We start from the raw sequence: 22,856 nt of genomic DNA on the forward strand, positions 1-22,856 counted from the left end.
TTTCCTTCTTGAGTTTTGACATATGAAGCAAAAATCAAAATACAGTGGGGCCTTGACTTAAGAGTGTCCCGACTAATGAGTTTTTTGAGATACCAGCTGTCTCTCCGCTGATTTTTTGCGTTGAGTTGACAGAGTAATTTGAGTTAACGAGCTCCTTAATGAGCTCGGTCTTGGAACGAATTAAACTCGTAAGTCAAGGCCCCACTGTACTGTCTTATGTGGGTCTCAATATATACAGAGGAAATATTTAAGACAATTATAAACAAAAGAGGGTAAAGAGAGGAAAGGTTTCTTACACCTCATTTGAACTGGTAAAATGTCAACGCCAGCTAATGGTGGTAAGTTTTATATATATAATATAATTCCTAGTAGCTACTAAAAAGCTAAAAACATACTACAGGTAAATCAAAATGGAATTCTAAAAAATGTTCAAGAAACCCACAGGAGACAGGAAAAAAGAAAACAGAGAATCAAAAACAGAAGGAAGAAACAAAAAAAGAACCCCAAAACCAGTACTTATCCAAATTTTGCAACAAAGAGGAATCGCTAATGAGGACTTAGCAGGCAATACATCTCCATGGTGAAGAACATGGGCTCAAGAGTCAGACTTATGCCCGGACATTACCACCTTCTGGCTGTTTGATCTTTGGCAAGTTATATACCTTTCTAAACTTCAATCTCCTCACCTATAACACAGGAACAGTAATAATTACTACCCATAGGAGGCTGTTGAATTAAAATCCATATATATAAAAGGCTAAGTGAAGCCAGTAGGTATGACACACACTGACCACCAGAGGGCAGGCGCTCAACGCAGGAGCTGCCAAGTGACAGCACCTTTGCAGAGTGCCCTCTTGCACTCTGGGACACCTCGGGGGATGTCGGACTGCTGGTTTCAGCCCAATCCCCACAGGCCAGGCCAAGGGACCCTGCTCACTCCGCAGATGCCATTTGTGCCCCAGTGCCGCCCCAGGTGCAGCCAGCCTGGGAGGGACCGCAGGAGGTTGGCTCCAGGGCATGTCTGGCCCTTCTCGCCCATTCCCACCCCGCTGGCCACCTTCTAATTAATTTCCTTTCAATGTGCACGAATCCGTGCACCGGGCCTCTAGTATCTTAATAAAACTGTTAAAAATAAATCCTTATGTAAAAACACAACAATAAAAAAGAAATGAAAAGCAATGGAGCTGGAAGGGACGTAAGAGATCACCCAGGCTGGTGCTCTCCCTTTGTATATTAGAGAAAAGTCCTGCCCAAAACCACCAGTTCATTAGTGGCCAAAACTAGACTGGGATTCGGCCTCCCCCCAATCCAGTGCTTTACAATACTTCTGCTGCTTCTACTTAGACAAAAGAAAATATGTTACTGTTTAGTAAATTTAGATTTGATTAGGTGCTTTTTTTGGCCCCAAGTTCATTTAAAAGAAGTGCTGTGCCAAAATAAAATTTTCTAAATAGTCATCTCAGAGAGTAAGAAAGTAATCAATAGGAATTTATATTAAATCAGAGTTCAACTCAAATTATCTGACAGGAAGCCTTAATAACTATACAGTTCAATGAAGAAATGGACATGCTTTGGATAACTAAAATTGCTGGAATCAAGAACCTGGACAAGGCTGGACTAGATAACTTCCAAGCTTCTCTCCTAACCCAAATTTTTTTATTTTAATGAAACATCTTTATCACAAACATTATTACAGGTACAATCAGTAAATATCTCTTTTCAGTACTGAAATATTCTCAGACAGAGCTTTATACAAATCCATATCATTACAAAGGAACTTGAAGGACAACATAAGATCAAGGTCTACACCAGCTATGAGTAATTACATTACTAGTGGCTGGATTAGTAATATTAAATATTAAAATATCTACAGTAAGATTGCCAATTACACAGTCACCATTCATCCCACTACTTTAACTCATATTAAACATAGTAATATTAAAATTCCTTACCATAAAGAACAGACTGGATGGATATGTGCACTAATTATTTTAGCAATGCCTCTTGTCAAAAAATCCCAGATGACAATTCGGCCATCATTACAGCCAACTGCAAGCAGCGTGCCCCACCTGTTAAAGGTGCAAGTCAGGGCCATGCTGATACAATCCAAAGTTCCATCAGCTTCCTAAAATTAAAACGAACACAAGAATACAGACAATAATACCCAGGTGTGCAAATTATTTTGTAAAGGTTCTCTACTATCTATGGACACTTCTGTTGAATTTAAATCATGTTGTACACAATAACCTCTACGTACGTTCTTGTATCAATTAAACTAGTCAAAATGAAGAAATATTTATAAAAGCTAACAGAATATTTGGAAACAGGTGTGATCAATTTCTTACACTACCACTGTAACTTTGTACACACACTCTAGAGGACAGCTAGGCCAAATATAACAAGATTCATTGAAAGAGTCATCCCATTGACCCAGTAATCATATTTTTTTTATTTATCCCAAGAAAAATACTTTAAAACAAGGACCCTAGAACAACCTATATGTGTAACATTAGAAAAGCCAAATAAATTTTTTATATTATTATCAAGCCATTTAAAATAATCATGACTACAGTGAAATATATTCCAATTATTACACAAAATATTTTTACATTTAAAAAATAATGCACACTTATAGCATACATATTGATTTATTACTATGTAAAAGCATTGATCAAAACTAGAAAAAATCTATATACAGGTGATGGTGCTGTTTGTGATCCTTTAATCAAAGTCATTTTTAATTTAAAGGGAAATGAACTATAATATTTACATTATGGTGAGCTTTCAGGCTAACTACCTATCTGCCTCCCCAACTTAAAATTGAACATTTAGGTCCTCATTATAGCAAAAGATATCATCACATTTAATACTTGTCAAAAAAAAAAAAAAGAGATCAAAATGCATTTCCCACTCAAACACAAGAGCTAGTGAGTTATCATGTTCCTAAGACTCACAATACTATACTCTTACCTCTGGATAATTCTGCCCAAAGGACTCTGCAACAAAACAGAGAGAGAAATGTGATGGAACACATGTGGCACACCAGGGACCCTACAGCTCATGAATGGTGCATAGCAGTGACCTGCAAAATGTGGATGGGAACTGAAGCCCTTTTCTATTGTCATTATCATGTCAAGACGGTACTTGCTTTTTTATCCTCATTATCTCATGTTTATAGATGCGTTCTCCTGAAGCTATATGACCTATGATATTGCAACAGAGTGAACGTAGAAGCAGATGTAAGAAAACTGCCAACTTCTATTTAGGCAAACTTTACAGAGATTTGTAAAAATGTAAAACAATGCCACTCTTCTCACTAAATTTTATTTTGTTTTAAAGTACCTATTTTCCATAAAAATGTGTTACTTATTTAAACATGTAATGATGTTATTATGCTTATTTTTAAATAACAAACTTTTAAAAATCAAATCAGTCAAATTATCTTAAGTCCCAACTACTCTCTAAAATCTTTATTAACAACAGCCAACCAGCAGTGATCATTCCCCTTATTAATAGCATTTAGGTTGTAACATAATCTGGCAGTTGGTTAAGCACATTAAGCAAACAACATTTTGGTACAAAAATCCCCGACTGCAATATTAAATTTGGTATTTAAACATTAGAAGTAATAAACATTTCAAGCTATGGCTATGATACCGCCTGCTTGCCAAAAGTTTAATTTCAGCCCTAGCTGGTCTGACCCAGTGGAGTGTCAGCCTGCAGACTGGAGGTCCGGGTTCGATTCCGATCAAGGGCACATGCCTGGGTTGCAGGCTGGATCCCCAGTAGGGGGTGTACAGGGGGCAGTCAATAAATGATTCTCTCTTATCAGTGATGTTTCTATCTCTCTCCCTCTCCCTTCCTCTCTGAAATCAATAAAAATATATTTTTTTAAAAAAGTTTAATTTCAGCAGCAGCACCATCTTTGCCAGTATTTACTTAGATTTTATTACAATGGTTTTTAAACTATACACTGAGAACTACAGGTTCAAGAAAGCTGCTTTACATATAGGGCATCCAAATAAGATATGTTTCTCTCTCTCTCACAATGAAGTTTCTTCTTCTCTTCCGTCTTCCTCCCTCTCTATTTAAAAGAAAAAAAAAAAAGTCTGAAAACCACTTTCATTACATTTTGTTCTTAAAAAAAATTAATAGAAAACATCAAAAAAACCCAGGCTCCATAGTTAAGAAAACCAAAAGAAAGATGAAACTCAAGGTAACTAATTGCCAAAAAGGGTAATTATCTTGATTTATCTAATGTGCGCATGTATTATGTGACTTGCTTCTTTAACAATATATACTATACATTTTTCCAAATCAATAATATAGCTTGATGTTCACATGGTTGAGAAACAAACAAAAATTTATTTAAAAATTAAAACCGGGAGGCAACTAAGATGGCGGCATAGGTAAACACCGGGAAATTGTCGCCTCACACAACAATTGAAAATTACCGCAAAGGACTGAGCAAACATCATCCAGAACAACAGGAAGGCTGGCTGAGTGTAAATTCTACAACTAGAAGGAAAGAGAAGCACGCTGAGAGCCAGAGGCGCTGCGGAGGTGAAGTGCAGAGGTACGGCGGCTCGCGCGCGCGAGGAAAGGGGGTAGCACCTGAGGACGCGGCTGTCTTTTTGAATCACAAGCTCCCTACGGCTCTGAACTCCGGTTCCGGGAAGTCTCTGGGGACCCAGGACTCATACGGGGAGAAGCTGGTCTGTCCGGCAGCGGGCGAACTTGAGGGCGGCTTTCCCTCAGAGGTGCTTGCAGCCGTTACCGGGTCACTGAGACGCGCGACTCCGGAGAATCGGCCATAGCTGCTTTCTCCGCCCTTTGACTCCCTGAGACCCCGCCCCACCCAGGCTGCGGCAGAGGCTTTTGCATGTGAATGTACCTAACTGCAGCCCAGCCAGGCAGACCCGGAACTTCCAAGGGAAGGCCCAAGGCCCCGCAGCGGCTTGCATTGCTTCACAGCTGAGCCTCTTCGTGGCTCCTGCTGTGTGGCCTCAGGCAGAGGCTGAATTAGCACCTCCTTAGATCCAGGAGCCACTGTACCCAGTGGTCAGAGGGGGTCCATCCAGACTGCAACTCCTCAGATCCATAAGGGACACACTCAGGGGGCAGACTCGTGAGCACCAAAGCCCCACTGAAGCAAGTCTTGCCCCAGAAGGGTGTCTTCAGCACAGAAGTTCTCCCACTTTAGACACAGCTGATTCTCACAGCCAATTGGCCTGGAGGTCAATTCCTCCCAGTGATTCTACAACAACCAAGGCACCAAGAGTGCACCAAGAGTGTCCACCCCAGGTAACTGGGGAGGCTGAGCTACTGGGCCCTACAGGACACCTGGCGCACAGGGCCACTCTATCAACACGGGGAAGCTGCCAAAATGCGGAGACAAAGAAACAGGTCACAAATGGCAGAAATGGAGGAAAGCAAACGATTGGATATAGAGTTCAAGGCCACGTTTATAAGGTTTTTCAAGAATTTTATGGAAACCGCCGATAAATTTAATGAATCCCTCAACAAGTATAGTGAGACCATGGAGGACATGAAAAAGGACCAACTAGAAATTAAGCATACACTGACTGAAATAAAGAATAATTTACAGAGATCCAGCAGCAGACAAGAGGATCCCAAGAATCAAGTCAAAGATTTGAAATACAAAGAAACAAAAAATACCCAACCGAAAAAGAAAAAAGAAAAGAGATTCCAAAAATATGAAGATAGTGTAAGGAACCTCTGGGACAACTTCAAGCGTACCAACATCAGAATTATAGGGGTACCAGAAGGAGAGAGAGGGCAAGATATTGAAAACCTTTTTGAAGAAATAATGACAGAAAACTTCCCCTACCTGGTGAAAGAAATGGACTTACAAGTCCAGGAAGCGCAGAGGACCCCAAACAAAAGGAATCCAAGGAGGACCACACCAAGACACATCATAATTAAAATGCCAAGAGCAAAAGATAAAGAGAGAGTCTTAAAAGCAGCAAGAGAACAGTCAGTTACCTACAAGGGAGTACCCATACGACTGTCAGCTGATTTCTCAACAGAAACCATGCAGGCCAGAAGAGACTGGCAAGAAATATTCAAAGTGATGAATAGCAAGAACCTGCAACCAAGATTACTTTATCCAGCAAAGCTATCATTCAGAATAGAAGGTCAGATAAAGAGCTTCACGGATAAGAAAAAGCTAAAGGAGTTCATCACCACCAAACCAGCATTATATGAAATGCTGAAAGGTATTCTTTAAGAAGAGGAAGAAGAAAAAGGAACTCTTACCATTTGCCACAGCATGGATGGAACTGGAGAGTGGATAAATACCACATGATCTCACTCATTTGTGGAATATAATGAACAACATAGGCTGATGAACAAGGACTGATCCAGAGACGGAGAGGCATTGATTGGACTGTCGGGACTTGGAGGGAAGGTAGGGGAGGGTGGGGGTAAGGGGGAAAGATCAACCAAAGGACTTATATGCAAGCATATAGGCCTAATCAATGGACATGGACAACGGGAGGGTGAGGGCATGAGCGGGGGGGGGGAGGGGGGAGTAGAGGGTAACTTGGGGACAAGGACACATATGTAATATCTTAATCAATAAAAAATATATTAAAAAATAAAAAAAATTAAAAAAAAATTAAAACCAACCCTGGGCAGCGTGGTTCAGTGGTTGAGTGTCAACCTATGAACCAGGAGGTCACAGTTCGATTCCCCGTCCGGGCACATGCCCAGGTTATGGGCTCGATCCCCAGTAGGGGGTGTGCAGGAGACAACCAATCAATGATTCTCTCTCGTCATTGATGTTCCTCTCTCTCTCTCCCTCTCCCTTCCTCTCTGAAGTCAATAAAAATAATAGTAATAAAAATAATTTAAAACAAATTAAAAAACAAAACCTAAAAATATACTACACTCAGGAAGGACCAAGTGTGACTTGGGCTGTGTTGGGAGGAGGGAAAGCCACACAAAAGATTCTGAGAGAACCCAGCATCCAGGACCCTTTTAATGCACGATTACCCCTCAACACATGTTACCTCTGATTTTGTATTTTTATATTTTGGGGTGGGTTTCTTTTTTTTTGAGGTTCATCCTGGTTAACAGGGGTACAATAAGGAGTTAAAGGAACACAAAGAGAAAGTGAACACAAAAAAGACTAAGCTGGTTTGGGACACTTTGGTTGAAGAGTCTGAGCGAGAATGCCATCGCGCAGGGTTAGGAGAGCACAAGGCCTCTCCTCGGAATGCTCAAGACCACTTTCGTATTCTCCATCCTCCCACCAGCTACCATTTCCTGTCACAAGTAGACTACTTAGGCTTGGTTAAAGACCATTAAGGGGAAGATATGAATGCCGAAGAGAAATAAACCCCGGTCAAACCCTTTTTTTCTACCAGGATCCTTTCTCCAAACTGCCTTTGAGCTTCACGGGCCTTCCCAGCCTTCTTCCTCCCAGCCTGGTGATATGGGAGAATGTCTATTCTCTAAATCAGGAGTGAGGAACATCGGGCCTGCGGCCATATCAGGCCGGTGAAATCATTTGGTCTGGCCCTGCCAGGCACCAGGGGTGAATTAATTAAATGTTTGACCAAATATAGCAGGCTAATTCTTAAGTGGATAATTCTGTATGACCCAAGAATGATGTTATAAATATCCAAATGGCCCTTGGCAGGAAAAAGGTTTCCCCACCCTCTAAAGTGAACATCCCCTCCTTGACGATTTGATTATCATGACTCTAAAATTTCATGGTCTTTTCTCTCAATGTTCCTATTATTTCCTACTTGCCAACCAATTCCTCCCTTTGTAGCAGTTAGGTCCAGAGTAGCAGTTTCCATTCTGCTCCCTCAATCTAACAAGTGATGACGGAGTTGGTGGCATTTCTTTTAAAGAAATGCAACTGGCAGGTGTCTAGATCACTGAACCCACAACACCCACCCCAATCCAATGCATCACTACCATAATCACTACATTTCCTAGGCTCCAGTCTTGCCTCCCTCAACACTTCTTAAAGTTGCCACAACTTTCTAAGCCCCAAATCTCATCATTTCACTTACTGCTAAAAAATATCCCTTGCTAAACAATATACTGAACTCCTAAGAATAATTTTTTAAAATATATTTTTATTGAGTTTATTTAATTCAGAGAGGAAGGGAGAGAGGGACAGAAACATCAGTGATGAGAGAGAATCCTCCTGCATACCCCACACTGGGGACTGAGCCTGCAACCTGGGCACATGCTCTGACCGGGAATCGAACCGTGATCTCAGGATTCATAGGTAAACGACCAACCACTGAGCCACACTGGCCAGACCTAAGAATAATTTAAAAAAGCAATTTCAATCTGGCCTCAGCAGGGATTTTCCTATTTCTCTTTGGCTAACTCCCCATCAGCACTTAGTATGGAACTTGTATAATCCACCCTAAGCCCCAGCTATAAACAACTCACTGTTTCCTGAATATGCCACACACATTGTACCACCACTGTTCTCTGCGCTGGTAATCACCTCTCCAACTGTCCCTCTGAAAAATCCTACTTCATATTTACTGTCTGGGTTAAAAGGCACTTCCTCTTGTAAAATCATCCCCAAATTTTATTGTCAGCCCCAACAATACAGAATTAACTGTTCTTTCAGCTGGTTCCAGTTATCTCCTCCTAGTTCTATATATTTATCCAGGGCAAAGGTTGTATCTTATTTCAATGTTTTTCAAACAGTAGGGCCCAATCCACCATAAACGGATAAATCGATTTAGTGAGCCACACATTTTTAACATATTAGCAGACACCAGAGGACACAGTGTTAACAAGGATTAAGTGTAATTTTGAGAAACTTAGTTACATATGTTAAGACTAAATAATGGGTTGTGATAGAAAATACATGTTTATTGTGAGTTGTGGGAAAAGTTTGAAAACGCATGTAACTTTGTATCTCCAGTGCATACTGCCAGACACACCTCAAAGGCTCAAAAAGTGGTTGCAGATTTAATATCTTGAGTGTCCACATTAAGAACACACTATCAGCCTTAACTGGTTTGGCTCAGTGGATAGAGCGTCAGCCTGCGGACTGAAGGGTCCAGGGTTTGATTCCTGTCAAGGGCATGTACCTTGGTTGCGGGCACATCCCCAGTAGGAGGTGTGCAGGAGGCAGCTGATCAATGTTTCTCTCTCATCGATGTTTCTGACTCTCTATTCCTCTCCCTTCCTCTCTGTGAAAAATCAATTAAAACAAAACAAAACACATTATCACTCATTTCCTGCCTCTGGCCAGACAGCCCTTAGCACGCTCCCACAGCCACATCATTCCTGCTCCTTTCGCTCTGTAACACTGCCTTTCCTGCTTTAAAACTCAGTCACCCCCATAGAGAGCTGTACCTTTTGGACCTTGCCTTCTTTAATTTTATTTTAATTCTTTTTGTTTGGTTGGTTAATCCTCACCCAAGGATACTTTTTTCCATTGATTTTTAGAGAGAGTGGGAGGAGAGAAAGAGACAGAGAAAGAGAGAAATATCCATGTGAGAGAGAACACAGTGGCCAGTTGCCTTCCACACACTCCAACCACTGAACCACACCAGCCAGGACAGAACCAGCCTTCTTTTAAATTGCATAACCTTCCAATACTCACTATTCCTTCCTAAGTTCCACCCTCACGAATTTTCTGTATTTAAAACACACAACACACAAACAAAAACAGCCACCTTTCCCATGTGCTATCTCTTTGAAGGTACTAGCCTATCATCTTTCCTCTATATTTTTAGTTTTTAAAACTAAGGATCAATTCTTTCCCTCCATTTTGTCTCCCACACCTTCCTAAAATCGTTGTAGGTTGGTTTCTGCTGCTCAGGTTGCTGAGGGGGCCCCAAGCTGCTTACGGACTAAACAGAGCAGCCCTTTTCCAGCTCTCAGCCTCAAACGCTCTGCAACTGGCTTCTATGGCAGACTCCACACCCACCTGTTTGGATAACTATGTGGAAAGCACCTAAAAATATGCCTCGCTCACAGTAAGTACTATGTAGCTGTTAGTTAACTTATTACCATCGATTTCTCTTCCTACCCCTAAAATAGGCAATTGTCCGAGATTCGGTCCTCAGCAGTTTCCTTTTCTGCCCCCCCACTGACTCCCTTGGTCTACCTACTCACAAGGTTTCAAGGAGCCCACCTGTAGGAAGATTACAAATCCCTCCCACAAACGCTACCCTACCTCCTGAACCACAGATCCACACTCCACATGCAAAATGCTGCCCTTTGCCACGCTCCCTAAGTTATCAGCAACGCCGCTGTGGGCTCCCATCCTTCGTCACTCAGTCTCTTCTCCCATCGGCACCGCACTGATCCTCACATTCTGTCCACTCTGCTTCCGGGACATCTCCTCGTCTGTTCCCAGCTCCGGCCTCCCACACCACTCCTCTGCTCCAGCCCTGCAAGCTGGTTTCCACCCTCCAAGACTCCATGAACAACGTCGTCCGGCAAATCTTAAAAAGAAACCCACCGCTTTGTTGGCGCTACTAACCAGGTCAAAACCCTTCCATGGATCTGCCATTCCTTCCTTAAAAAGCACAGACTGTCCAGCTGGGCACTCAGGAGCCTCCCCAGAACAGAGGGCACCAACCCCACCCCCTGACCTTCTCTTTACTCACATGCCCACAACCTGGCCCCGCAGGGACATCCTCCGGGCCTCCTCCCGCCGATGCCTTCAGGCACCCTCCCCGCTCCGTCCCACCACAGTCTGCCAATACTTTACCGATCGCCAATGTCCACGCCAAACCCCAAGGCCTCCACGCGCTTTCTGTTCACGGTACCTTCCTTCCCCTGCCCCAGGGACATTCCTTCCCTCTTCTGAAGGCTCTCGGCGATCCGTAGTGGCTCTTAAAGGCCTCCCTGTGTTCTGCCATACCTTATGGCTATTCACATGGCCTTCTTAACCTTGCTGCCTAACAGAAATCTCCTTAAAGGTAAAGACCATTTAAGAATCTTGCCCTGACCAGTTTGGCTCAGTGGCGCCGCTAGAGCGTCGGCCTGGCCTGCGGACTGAAGGGTCCCAGGTTCGATTCCGGTCAAGGGCAGGTACCTTGGTTGCTGGCACATCCCTAGTGGGGGGCGCGCAGGAGGCAGCTGATCGATGTTTCTCTCTCATCGATGTTTCTGACTCTCTATCCCTCTCCCTTCCTCTTTGTAAAAAAAATCAATAAAATATATATATATTTTTTTTTTAAAAAAAGAATCTTTGTAGCCCCTTTGGACAACCAAAACCACCTTCTGATTACTTTTTTTTTTTTTTTTTAAGAGAAACCTATCCATAAAGACAGCAAATCGTTTAGGAGTTCCGGGAACTCAGGCCTTCCTAGGCCACCGTGCTAAACACACAATGAAAGCCTGAAGGAAGAGCCTACGGTTTTTAAACACGAGGAACTGACTCGGAGAGAGGGGGGGCAGAAGGCAGCCTCCTCGACAGTTCGCGCCCGTGTCGGACACACCGTCCCTGGCGGCTGCGGGGCTTCTTCCATAGCAAATGGGGATACCTGGGTGCCAGGGCCAACTGTGCCATTTGCTTGTTTAGTGCCTTCAAGTCGCGCCCCGCGGAGCCCTTTTTTCATCTGTTCAACGAGGGGCTTCCACTAGTGGTTCTCAACCTTCTGGCCCTTTAAATACAGTTCCTCATGTTGTGACCCAACCATAAAATTATTTTCGTTGCTACTTCATAACTGTAATGTTGCTACTGTTATGAATCGTCATGTAAATATCTGATAGGCAGGATGGTCTTAGGCGACCCCTGTGAAAGGGTCGTTCGACCGCCAAAGGGGTCGCGACCCACAGGCTGAGAACCGCTGCAAGATCTCCACGTTCCCCTCCTTGGGCCTCCCGCGTTTCTACAAAAAGGCTTCACCTGCCCGGACACCCAGATGCCCCCCGACAAGTCTTCAGAGCTTCGCCCCGAGCCTCGCTCCCTCCGACTCCTCCTTCTCCAGGAGCTCAGGTCCCGCCTGTTGTGCGGCACTTGGGCACCTGTGTCCCTGTCAGCACAACTAAGTCACAAACTGCCCCTAGCTCTCCGACACGAACGAGAAAGTGGCCTCGGGAACGGCGATGCATCCCGCGGGAGCAGAAGCTGGCTTCCTCCTGCTGCTGCTGCTGCTGCTGCACATCGGGAGCGCCCCGGGACCCGCAGCACAACTAGGTACCTCAGGCTGCAGCCTGAATGCCCTCCCGCCCGGCTCCCTCTCTTCCAGGACCAAAGGCTTCTTCTCTACGCCGCAGCCACAGACTTCCTTACCGAGCAACTCGAGGTTCATCCCTGAGAACTCTGGACGCCTGGTCTCAGCTCCAGCGACGACGCCTTCCCCGCGCCGGCTTCTAAGACTGCGTCTCAAAGGGGGGGCGCTGCGAATAGCCCGGCGCTAGCTCCGGAGACTTTCTGGTGTAGAAGACCCTTCGGCTTCCGCTTTCTTCCCCCGCCTTCTCTGTTCGTTTCAAGTGGGCTGTCCAAATATATGCCTAACCAAAAAGGAAAACAGGCTCTGTGGAAATCGTTTGATTATGATATTTATTAAGGAATAAAAGTGTTTTCGTCACTTTGTACTTTAAAAAGCGAGGCGCATGCACTTGAGGATGTTTCTTCCCGGGTTATGTACGTGAGCTAGAAATTTCAGGCATATAGTTAGACGACTAGAACTGCTCTGTTATGTGTTCAGCGGTGTTGTCCCGGGCGGCAGCCTCGGCCTCCGCAGGAAAGGTTCCGGGCAAACACGACTGACAGGAAAGCTGGAAAGGTCAGCCCCAGCGATCCAGTGTGGAGCCGAGGCGCGTACTCACCTGTATGTAGCTAGTTATTGTGTATCCGCCTTTACATTTGTAAAGCTATGCCATTGATCCCCTAGAAATGCGCGACAGTGTTTGTTAGGCCTTTACCTCAGGCTTTCCCAGGGTTGACCAGGGCACTGAAAAGGAAGTGGAATGAGAGGTGGGCTGAGTACCCCGGAGCTCAGGCTGTGATGAGATACACAAAGCAATTAGAGACAGCCAGCTGATGGTAACTAACGAGGAGGCAAACTCTGTACGAACAAGTTTCAACTATGGATGCTGTGGGCTATCACAAAACAACAACTGCGTTGTAGGTCGCTGCAAAAAGCCAGATCACCTGTGTGGGTTTAACGCCAGGAATCCCAGCTCCACCCTTTGGGCAATATTTTATTCTCTGTGCCTCAGTTTTCTTAGATGTAAAATGGAGGTGATAGTAGTACTTACAGAATTACTGTGACGATTACATGAGGTGGCATGTGAAGTACGTAGAACAACAAGTGCCCCGTGAATATCAGCTACTATTATTTACAAACTAGTGGCCCGGTGCACGAATCGAAAGGAAATTAATTAGAAGAAATATTTTTAATATCGCTGTCCGCCCTTTCTCTATAATAGAAGTGTAGACCAAATATGTGATCGACAATGACAGATCGAAACACACGCGTGTGATTGGCGCCAGCGAGAGCTTTATATGTATCGCGCATGCACAAGTCAACAGCCTTTCGTGTATATAGAATAAACTTGCTGAATTAGACCTGCTTTCTGATTTAGCTAGACTTTTCCCAGCCCAGTGAAGCACCCCAACTTCTCTTTCAGGTAATTGTCAGAACACAGAAGTAAATATCAACCCGACGCAGATTATTATTGTAGATCACGCAGGGAGAACAAAGGGTAAAATATTTAACTGCAGCAGTGTTTGACTCTATTCTGTGCGGTGTGAAAACCTGAAGTCATTTTCAAGGTCCACCATTTATTACTTCTTTTCAGTCGGGTCAAGTTTCTAAGCTTTCTAAATCTCCATTTTCGGGCTAATGAAAAGATAATAGGATTCCACGGAGCCTCCTGTCTATCTACTGCAGGACTTCTGTGAGGATCCAATGAGATGAGGCACGGGAAAACGCTTCACAGACATTTGCTTAAAGTGTAAATGTTTCCACCCGACTATAAAGCAAGTCGTGTTTCTGGGCTGAAGAAACTCCAAGGAGGCTAGTCGCTAGGGAGAGGAAGCCAGGCGTTGCTACATGACAGCATTACTGGGCACCCACAACGACCGTTTCCGGCTGGCCACGGGTCTTGGCAGCGTCGGCTGTGATTTCGTGGGGTGTTGCTGGGGGGTGGGGGTGGTGGTGGCGGGGCCTGTGTCCTACTTGGGGGAAGCCAAGTGTTGCTTTGTGGGCGCCAGGTCGGCGCTGCCCTTTCTCTATAAATGGCCAGTGCACATCACGGCAGCTCCTGCGTTGAGTGTCTGCCCCCTGGTGGTCACTGAACATGTCAGCTGGGCAAAGGGACACTTAGTATATTGGCCTTTTATATAGATCACTTTCCCCTAAGTTATCTCACTTCTTTCAGGCCGTTAGGGTAGATATCAGTCCAATTTGACCAAATGCAGTCACTGAGGCTCAGAGATAATAGACAGTTTGCATTCTGTGACATATCCAAAACATTGCCAAAAAGTCATCCAAAAATATGGTACTCCGGCAATGACATATAGGAGTATTTCTCAGCACTCTTGTAATCAGTTCATTATCATCAGTTCTCACACACTGACAATTGAATAAATGAATAATGTCATTGTTACATTTATTTTCATAATGAAGATGAACAACACTTCACATGTGTAAATGTGTGTTTTTCTCTTCTGTGAAGTGGCCTCTTCATGTCCTTTGCCTATTTGGGGGGTAGAGTCTTCATGTTGTAGGATTTTAAAAGCAAGGAATAAGATCAGACTGCTGCTTAAGAAAGAAAACAAGGACAGAGTAGAGTAGGGATTCATTAGAGGAATGGAGAGCAATTAAGAGATTACTGCTGTAATCCTGTGGAGAGCCGAGGAAGACCTGACTCAAAGCCACGATAAAGGGAAGAGAGAAGGCAATGCCTTCAAGAGAGATGTAAGAGACAGAACTGATAGAGCAGCGGTTCTCAACCTGTGGGTCTTGACCCCTTTCACAGGGGTCGCGTAAGACCATCGGAAAACACATATATAATTATATATATTGTTTTTGTGATGAATCACTATGCTTTCATTATGTTCAATTTGTAACAATGAAATTGGGGGTCACCACATGAGGAACTGTTTTAAAGGGTCACGGCATTAGGAAGGTTGAGAACTACTGTGATAGAGGGTTAGCATGACTAAGATGTTTCTAGTTGGGGCGACTCCATTTGCCATAACAGGGAATGCAAGGAAAGGAACAGCTCTGGCAAGGCAGATGGAGAGTCCAGATTGGTACATGTTGGGTTTGAGGAGCCTGTCGGAAATTCAAGTGACCATACAGACTTGGAATTCAACGAAGAGATCCAAGCTACTGTATTTTATCAATTCTAATATGGACACTTTACCACACTTTAACATCCCTTGGCTATGAATTGCCCAAACTGTATTCAGAATTGAGCCGCATCTCACTCCCCACTGGAACATTCCACTGCAGTGGTCCCAGTATTTATCGCGATGGTCCATTTTTAACAACTGTCACTCAGTTTTCTTTAATAATCCCACCATCACAGTGGCTTCTGCTTCTTGGAGCCAACCCCTCCTTGGGTGTAGTCATTGAAATGCAGCAAATTATCAAAGTTACACCTCAGGGAAAACTTGGGCCCAGCTGGTCTTCACTCCCCCTCCCCCCAACCCCACATCTTGTGAGCACTTGGCAGCATCCTCGGGCAGCCTGTCCCTTCACCTGCCCTGGCCTGCACCCCTCGCCCCAGCTTCTGGTTCAGCAAGCTCCTCCAAAGCTATTCTTGCAACCCAGGGCAATTTGGAGGATGACACCAGCTGCCACAGACTCCTCCTTTTGCCTGAATTGGATGGAGAGTCCTACACATGAGGCTGTGCCAGACCCCATGGCTGGAATAGAGATGAAGAAGCTCATTTGCCAGCCTCCTCTTCAACTCAGAGGGCCAGTGGGGAGTGTAATTAAGAAAGGAAAACTGGCCTTGGAATGAGGGGACATGGGAGTTAGTCTTGTCCTTGCCTCCAACTAGCTGTAAACATACACTACAATATACAGATGTTGTATTATAGTTGTACACTTGAAACCTATATAATTAACTAATGTCACCCAATAAACTCAATTAAAAATACATTAACTTTGAAAATAATTTAATTAGCTGCGTTAATACATTTAAAGTGTTTATATTAAGTACTGACAAATTGGTCTTTTGTGGCTATATTCACCTCCCAACAATATAGGAAAGTAGTGCTCGTAACCCACACTTATAAAGAGATTTCTAATATTTATCTTCAGGAATCTGATAGATGGAAATATCTTTTTGGTTTTCATATGCATTCCCCCTGGTTACTAGGTAGGATAAATATATTTTTCAAATTTTTAATTAGGCAATTTGTTTTTATTTTTGATTTGTTTCTTCATATATTAGGGATATGAATGTATTTATCAGTTATATAATTATTCTCTCCAAATTAATGATCTGTCTTAATTTTGCTTTTGGTGTCTTTGGATGTATATATGTTCTTTATAATTTCTATCATTTTTTTCTTTATGGCTTTTGGGTTTCTGATCACACCCAAAAAAGTTCTCTCTTCCTCCAAACAATAAATGAACATACTTACACACATTTTTTCCTGGAAGCAGAAAGCATAGTAGTTAGTTGTAGAATGAGAGGTTCTGGAACTGGACTTCTTAGGTTCAAATCCCAGCTCTGGCATTTATCAATTGCATGACTGTGGTACTTAATATTCTCATCAGTAAAGTGGGGTTCTGGTGAAGGTTAAGTGAATATATCTATGTATCTATATATGTAAATATATAGATAAGATATAATTTAGAATAGTGCCTAGTATATAATAAATATTCAACGTGTATACCATTATCAAGTTCCTTTATAGTTCTTTTTAATATTTAGATCTTTAGTATGCTTTTTTGTGTGCATGATTTGAGTCTATTTTTTTCCCAGGTGAATAGCTAGTTTTATAACGTCTATTTTTCCAGATCTGAAATACCACCTTTAGAATATACTAAGGAACAGGCCATCCCTAAGAGACCTCAACCAGTTCAGTGGCCACCCATGATAACTGCACTTCACGGACACCTTGGGGTTCTACTAAAGGTAGAAATTTCTAAGTTAAATTGAACGGTGTTCAGAAACGTGGTGGACTCTCCCCTTGGAACCCCACCCAGTCACAGGACCAGGGAGGCCACCCTGTTGCCTTACTCAAGTAACAAGCGTGCTGAGCGATGCGTTCTTGGAGAAGCATACACAACCTAAACATGTATACTTATACTATAGGCTATTTTTTCCAAAGTAGTAATGGTTAGAGAGGAAGTTAAGAGAACTCACATGAACTCTATACAGCACAGGGCACAGCATGTGAGATGGGGTGTATTTGGCTGTGAAGGGCGGGCTGGGATTAGTGAGAGTTTCACAAGTGTAAGAAGCTCATGTGCATTACATGCCTTTTGTGTGGGGGAAGGCAGAGAACCACTGAGATTCAACGTTAGCTTTTCCTTTAAGACAAAAACAAAACAAAACACATAAGCTGTTTAAGTTGTGCTGCCATCTCCTGGCTGAACTTGTGTTGCAGTCAAATCACAAGCAGTTACAGCACAAAGTGATGCAGCCATATAAGCATGAGATAGTAACCCAGACAAGTGCACCCTGCAGAAGGTGGCATGCAGCCTGCTGACACTTCCTGGTGACCCCTGCTGGTGCCCCTCTGCTGGCAGTGGCCAATGCTGGTGCCTGCCAAGCACTGCCTAACAAGCGCATCAGAAGGCGGGGTGAGCCTAAATAGAAAATTCAAACATTCCAAATGCAGATGGTCCGGTATGTAGATTCCAGCCCCAGAGCCCCTCACAGTGTGATAAAGAAGAGCTAGGCTTGTGCATGAGCTCAGAATGCTGCAAGTTTGTGCTGGAGAGAAGCTGGAGAAACGTGTGTGAACCTAGGAAAGGCTCTGAAAACTAGATTGCTATCGCCACGCCTTGCCCTCTCTTCTCCACTGTCCCACCTCCCATTTCCTTGCCCCACTTTCTGGTCGTGCTAATGTCAAGTACCTGGGAATCAAGAGTGATCTATGGGGGGGCAGCATGTTCTACCGTATCCACCTCTAAGACAAACTGAAAGACATCTGACTGCAGAGGTCCCCGTGGAAAAGGGACAGAACAGGGAGTGTCCTGGTGACACGGGGGAAACAAAAGCCAAACACACATGAACTTAAAACGTTAATGCGGTCTTTATTATACAGCACATCTGCTATTTGTACATCCAAACAAGTATACAGAATACTCTATAAAACCAAACCCAACCCTTTAGAATTACACGAAGCGAAGGCTTATCCCTTTAATTGTGTCTCTTAAAAATACGCACAATTAACAGGGTCCTGCTGTAACAATGTGGAAATGTAACAGTGTGGAAAGAGACGGGGAGCACAAGAAAGGAGAGCGGGTAAGGACTGAAGTTTGTGCCAAAGTAATTTCTCTTGTTATTGCACTTTTATCTACACACTTAGTATGTTACACTTTTATTTAACACTGTAATAAACATTAGTGCTTTACAACAAACAAAAATATTACATAAAGACAAAAGACAACAAGCTGTCCAGACCGATTTCTTTTTAACCCTCTGGGGAAGAAGGCCTACCCAGTGCCAGGTGTTCAGTCTCTGCCATCCTCTCAGCTGGACTGGATGTTAACACAGCAGGTGAAGTTAAAAATAAAACCCTTGTAAGAACAGTAGTGCTACTTGAAACCCCCAAGGGAGTTTGCAATGTAAGTTTCTCAAGGTTATTCCCTCCTTATCTATTAACCTCCACTAGCCCTAACCACCCCACCTCCGTATTTAGAAGGATAAACCCTCTCTTTTTTTTCCTCTCTTAAAGAGAAAGTGGGTTATTTGAGCCAGCAAATCCCAAAATCAAGCTTTGAAATCTCAAAGAAGCTCCTCTATTGGCAATGGACTCTGGGAGGGCCGTTGAGACCGCTCTGATGCACTGTGGAGTTTGAAGGTCCCTGATTGGGCAGATAGAACACCAAGCATGCCTTCTTGCCAAAGCAAGGCCAGAGGGCGTCTCTATTCCCCCAAGTGCTACTGTGACCACCAATCCCCCCTGGTTTGTCAGTGCTGACCAATCCCCCGTGGCTTGTCAGTGCTGAATAAAAACCAAAAAATAAAGTGTCATTCAGTGCATGTATCATGTTGCAGCCCAAACCACTTCTCCGGTAACAAAAAAATGTTTCCAACACCTTTGACAGCTCAAGCAAAGGTGAAAAAAAAAATGCATTGAAGAGCTGACTGGTACTAGTTGAGAGGTCTACCAAGCCCCTATATCTGTGGTAGTAATATATCCTTTCTTCACTGTTTCCTTGACTTTTAGTGTTAAAAATTAGGAGAAGCTGCTGCCTATGCTCTGTCCCCCTGCAACTGATGTAGTCACAAGTGATTCTTTGGTCTGGGAAGAACCAGCACGTTCCAGAGCTACTCTCTGCAGAGGATCAAGGGGCTAGGGCATGCCTGTGGAAACCTCACCCAAGCGAGCATTCCTCCACCCATGACTGACCTTGCTTTGCTGCTGGCTCCTTAGGCACAGGTCAGCCACTCCTGGCTCCAGACTCCATTCTTCCAACTGCTCTGCAGAAAGGTCCCCCACTCAGTTCTGAAGCAACATAAGTGATCAGACTGCAAGGGCATTAAAAATGGCCAGGTGATCCTTTTCGGGCTGGGGGAAACTGCCATAATTAAACTGACTAGAAGAATAGAACACAGGGTAATTATTTCATCTCATCCTTCTCTGTGCCACCCTCCCGCCCCCCACCCTCACCACTAGCCCAAAGCTAGGAGGTAAAATCTTCAGACTTTGGTCTTGCTGAGCCCTTAACAGCCCAATTGCCACCAAACTTCTTTAATACCTAGTATCTTCCCAAGTAATATACAATACAGTACATTTCACGGCATTCCATTACTTTAATAATAATGGGTGCCAAGGAAAAAGGAGTCTGAAATTTGCTAACAATGTTGTAAAACAAAAGCACAGTATACACGTGTTACACATATGTACTCCTGCACTCAGCCTGCTGAGTGTTTAAATAACACCTCCAAGTGTCTACATGGGGCTTTGATAGCCTGAAGACTTTCAGGAATATTCTGCACCTTTTGTCAGAATGCCTTTTTAAAAAAAACTTAATGAACTGTAACACAATTACACGTCCATTAGCCCTTTCCTCCCCACTCAGGCAAAAAATATGGGGAATCTGTTAGAAAACTGATGTTGGAGAGTTTTTCAGTTTCTCCCTAAGCCACAGGGAGAAATTGAAAAGGGACTCGGGGTGGAGGCAAACCTAACCTCCCATGTCTGAATGGGGGTATGAACTAAGGCTTCCGAAGAATGTTAGGAATGTGGTCTCCATAATGGGAGCACAGACTCCTGAGTATAGTCAGAGTTAAAATGACTAGAAAAGGGAACTATATAAAACTTTCTTGAAATTTCTAGAAAAAGGAACTACTATATAAAGCTTTCTTGAAATGTCATACAGAACAAGACTTATACAGATTTTCCATCAAGTAGAGACTACTCGCCTCTACTTTTTAAACTTGAAACATGGCTTCCTGGAAGGCCCATCATAGTCCCCAGAAGGGCAACGAGTTAATGCTGACAAGAATAGAGTTATTTGAAGTAAATAAGTGTTAAAAATTCTAAGAGATACACTGAACATTCCACCAAACAAGGCTGGAGCCTATAGAACCCAAAGACCAGGTCAGTCAACCTGTCATTTGCAAGTCAAAAGGACTCTATATGGGTTTCTAAAGGGCTACAAGTGCTCAAGGGGCTACTATACTCATACATGTCATAATCAGAGCCCAGGAGAGGCAGAGTTAAAAACTGAACTTTAAAAGTTATATGAGCCCGGCCGGTGTTGCTCAGTGGTTGAGCGTCAACCTATGAACCAGGAGGTCACAGTTCGATTCCTGGTCAGGGCACATGCTCAGTCCGTGGGCTTGATCCCTAGTGTGGGGCATGCAGGAGGCAGCTGCTCAATGATTCTCTCTCATTATTGATGTTTCTATCTCTCTCTCCCTCTCCTTTCCTCTGAAATCAATAAAAAAATATTTTTTAAAGTTATATGAAAAAATTTTTGTAGACCCATGTATACCGTTAATGTTTGAGAGATGGACACTCTGTGACAACCCTGGAAAATTCCAGCAACGAACCTGCCCATTATCTTACACACCTACTCAGGGACCTGTTTCCCAGTTTGGGACTAGGCACAGGGTCAGACCACAGTGCTTGGGGCTGAGGCAGATGGAGAAGTTACTCACTCCACTGTCTATTCCCTCACCTACCTCTTTCTCTAAATTGAATGGACTATTTGGTTGAGGGAGGCTTGAAATGGAGATCTGAGATGCACCAATGTTTAAATTGTTCCCCTTCCTTTGACTGGCATAAGAATTTCTCTTCTGATGCACACTTCATGGCAAACTCTCTCAAAGACCACCACCCACCTTCTGAATGCAAGGGAGGGGCCCTCCCCAGGCACTAACACCCAGGGGTAAGGGGCACACACGGAACTACAAAAAGTGTTCTTCTCTTCCAACTGCTTCTTTTCTGCTAACATTTAAAATAAGGAAAAAAGAAGGGACAAGTGGCAGAAGAAACCTTGGTTAAAAAGCTCAACGATCAAATTTAAAAACATCAGTGTGTTAGATTCAAACTCAAAAGGAAGAGTTTCTGTTTGTTTGTTTTTAAGTTTTAAAAAACAAGCTGGTATCCGTCTAGTGGGTTTGTATGGAGACCCATGGCCTCCAGATCACTGTCCACTTCTCAGGCTCACTAAATACTTCACACTGAGTCAGTTTTACTCAGACACTCACCCCTAAGTATCTTGTTAACTGGTGCTTCCTCATCTTGAGGATGAAAAGAGAGAAAAAAATGAAGACCCAAGGGTAGAAGAGATTCTGTTTTAGGAGTAGCGGTAACTCAAAATCCAATAGCACGCACACACTTTTGTCTTTGTGGCCTCTTGGTGATGTAACTGTGAAGTACTCTCCCAGAAGTCAGGGCTATGTGGTCCTATAAGTGTAAACACACTGGCATTGGAAGGAACAGGAGCTTTGTTTCTAGCATTATCGCTGGGGCCTCTGGCTATTGCAACCAGAGATCTCTGGGTCTCAGTATCCACACGTTAAGTTTTTGCGCTTATGTTTTCACAATTCCAGAACTGAGCTTACATGTTCTAATGGTTCTGACAACTGGATAGAACCAAACTATCCCTAGCTAATGCCAAAACTACGAAAATTATAGTTTTTAATACTATTGCCAATGCAGTGTCCCACTTGTCTTAAAACCATACAGTGAAACAGACAATGGTAACATTTACCTCCTTTTCAGTTCTGAGGCCAGAACATTGCTTTCTTCAGCCTTTTACCCATGTCCTAGACAATCTTTTGCTAAAGAAATAGCTTGAAGCATCAGTGAACTGCTGAATATGCTCAGCCATTCGGACAGCACTATCCAGGAGTCACCTCTGCCTGGGGAGGTCTCAAGCTGCCCAGCAAACATCAGTTCCCCCTGGGAGCTCTCTTAAAAAACTGTCAAATTCTTTCCATGGCCAAAAAGTGGGGGAAGGAAAGAATAAAGAGTAAAAGAGAAAGGTCTTTGCTTTCAAGTAGAATCATCTAGCCCTCTGTTTGGCTGCTCAGAATTGGACTTGCATAGCCGGTCCATGATGCCCTGCAGCATGGGCTGGACAATGCCCAAGAGAGGTCTCTGAGAGGGGTCGCCGTCCCAACACGCTTCCATCAGCTGCCAGCACTCCTCATCAAACACAGGAAGGCGCTCGGGGCGGGCCCCTAGAGAAAGGAGCATGGAAACAAGACCAGAGTTAGTGAGAGGGCGA

At 43.7% G+C, this 22,856-nt stretch overlaps 2 protein-coding genes across 8 annotated transcripts in view; both read right to left on the reverse strand.

Annotated features, from left to right (window-relative positions):
• Positions 1 to 12,434, reverse strand: part of RBBP5 (RB binding protein 5, histone lysine methyltransferase complex subunit) — a 30,343-nt gene extending 17,909 nt beyond the window's left edge. For 3 of the 6 annotated variants that reach the window (XM_036343284.1, XM_036343282.1, XM_036343279.1), the window contains exons 1-3: positions 12,260 to 12,434; positions 2,971 to 2,996; positions 1,953 to 2,125 (exon numbers count right to left, since the gene is read on the reverse strand). In XM_036343284.1, the coding sequence (XP_036199177.1) occupies positions 1,953 to 2,125; positions 2,971 to 2,996; positions 12,260 to 12,278 (218 nt within the window). In that variant the 5' untranslated portion in view covers positions 12,279 to 12,434. The remainder of the gene's footprint in view (positions 1 to 1,952; positions 2,126 to 2,970; positions 2,997 to 12,259) is intronic. The other 3 variants (XM_036343283.1, XM_036343280.1, XM_036343285.1) reach the window with 3 other exon arrangements.
• A 5,746-nt stretch (positions 12,435 to 18,180) lies between these two features.
• The window catches only part of DSTYK (dual serine/threonine and tyrosine protein kinase), a 60,619-nt gene continuing 55,943 nt past the window's right edge, over positions 18,181 to 22,856 (reverse strand). Inside the window, exons 13-14 of one of the 2 annotated variants that reach the window (XR_004973201.1) lie at positions 22,338 to 22,809; positions 18,181 to 19,709 (exon numbers count right to left, since the gene is read on the reverse strand). Coding sequence is in view for 1 of the 2 variants with exons in the window: in XM_036342452.1 (XP_036198345.1) it covers positions 22,622 to 22,809 (188 nt within the window). In the remaining variant the exon portion in view is untranslated. Of the gene's footprint in view, positions 22,810 to 22,856 lie in introns of both variants that reach the window. The other variant, XM_036342452.1, reaches the window with a different exon arrangement.

The sequence above is a fragment of the Myotis myotis genome, unplaced genomic scaffold (genome assembly GCF_014108235.1).
Source record: "Myotis myotis isolate mMyoMyo1 unplaced genomic scaffold, mMyoMyo1.p scaffold_m19_p_18, whole genome shotgun sequence".
Taxonomy (NCBI): Eukaryota; Metazoa; Chordata; class Mammalia; order Chiroptera; family Vespertilionidae; genus Myotis; species Myotis myotis.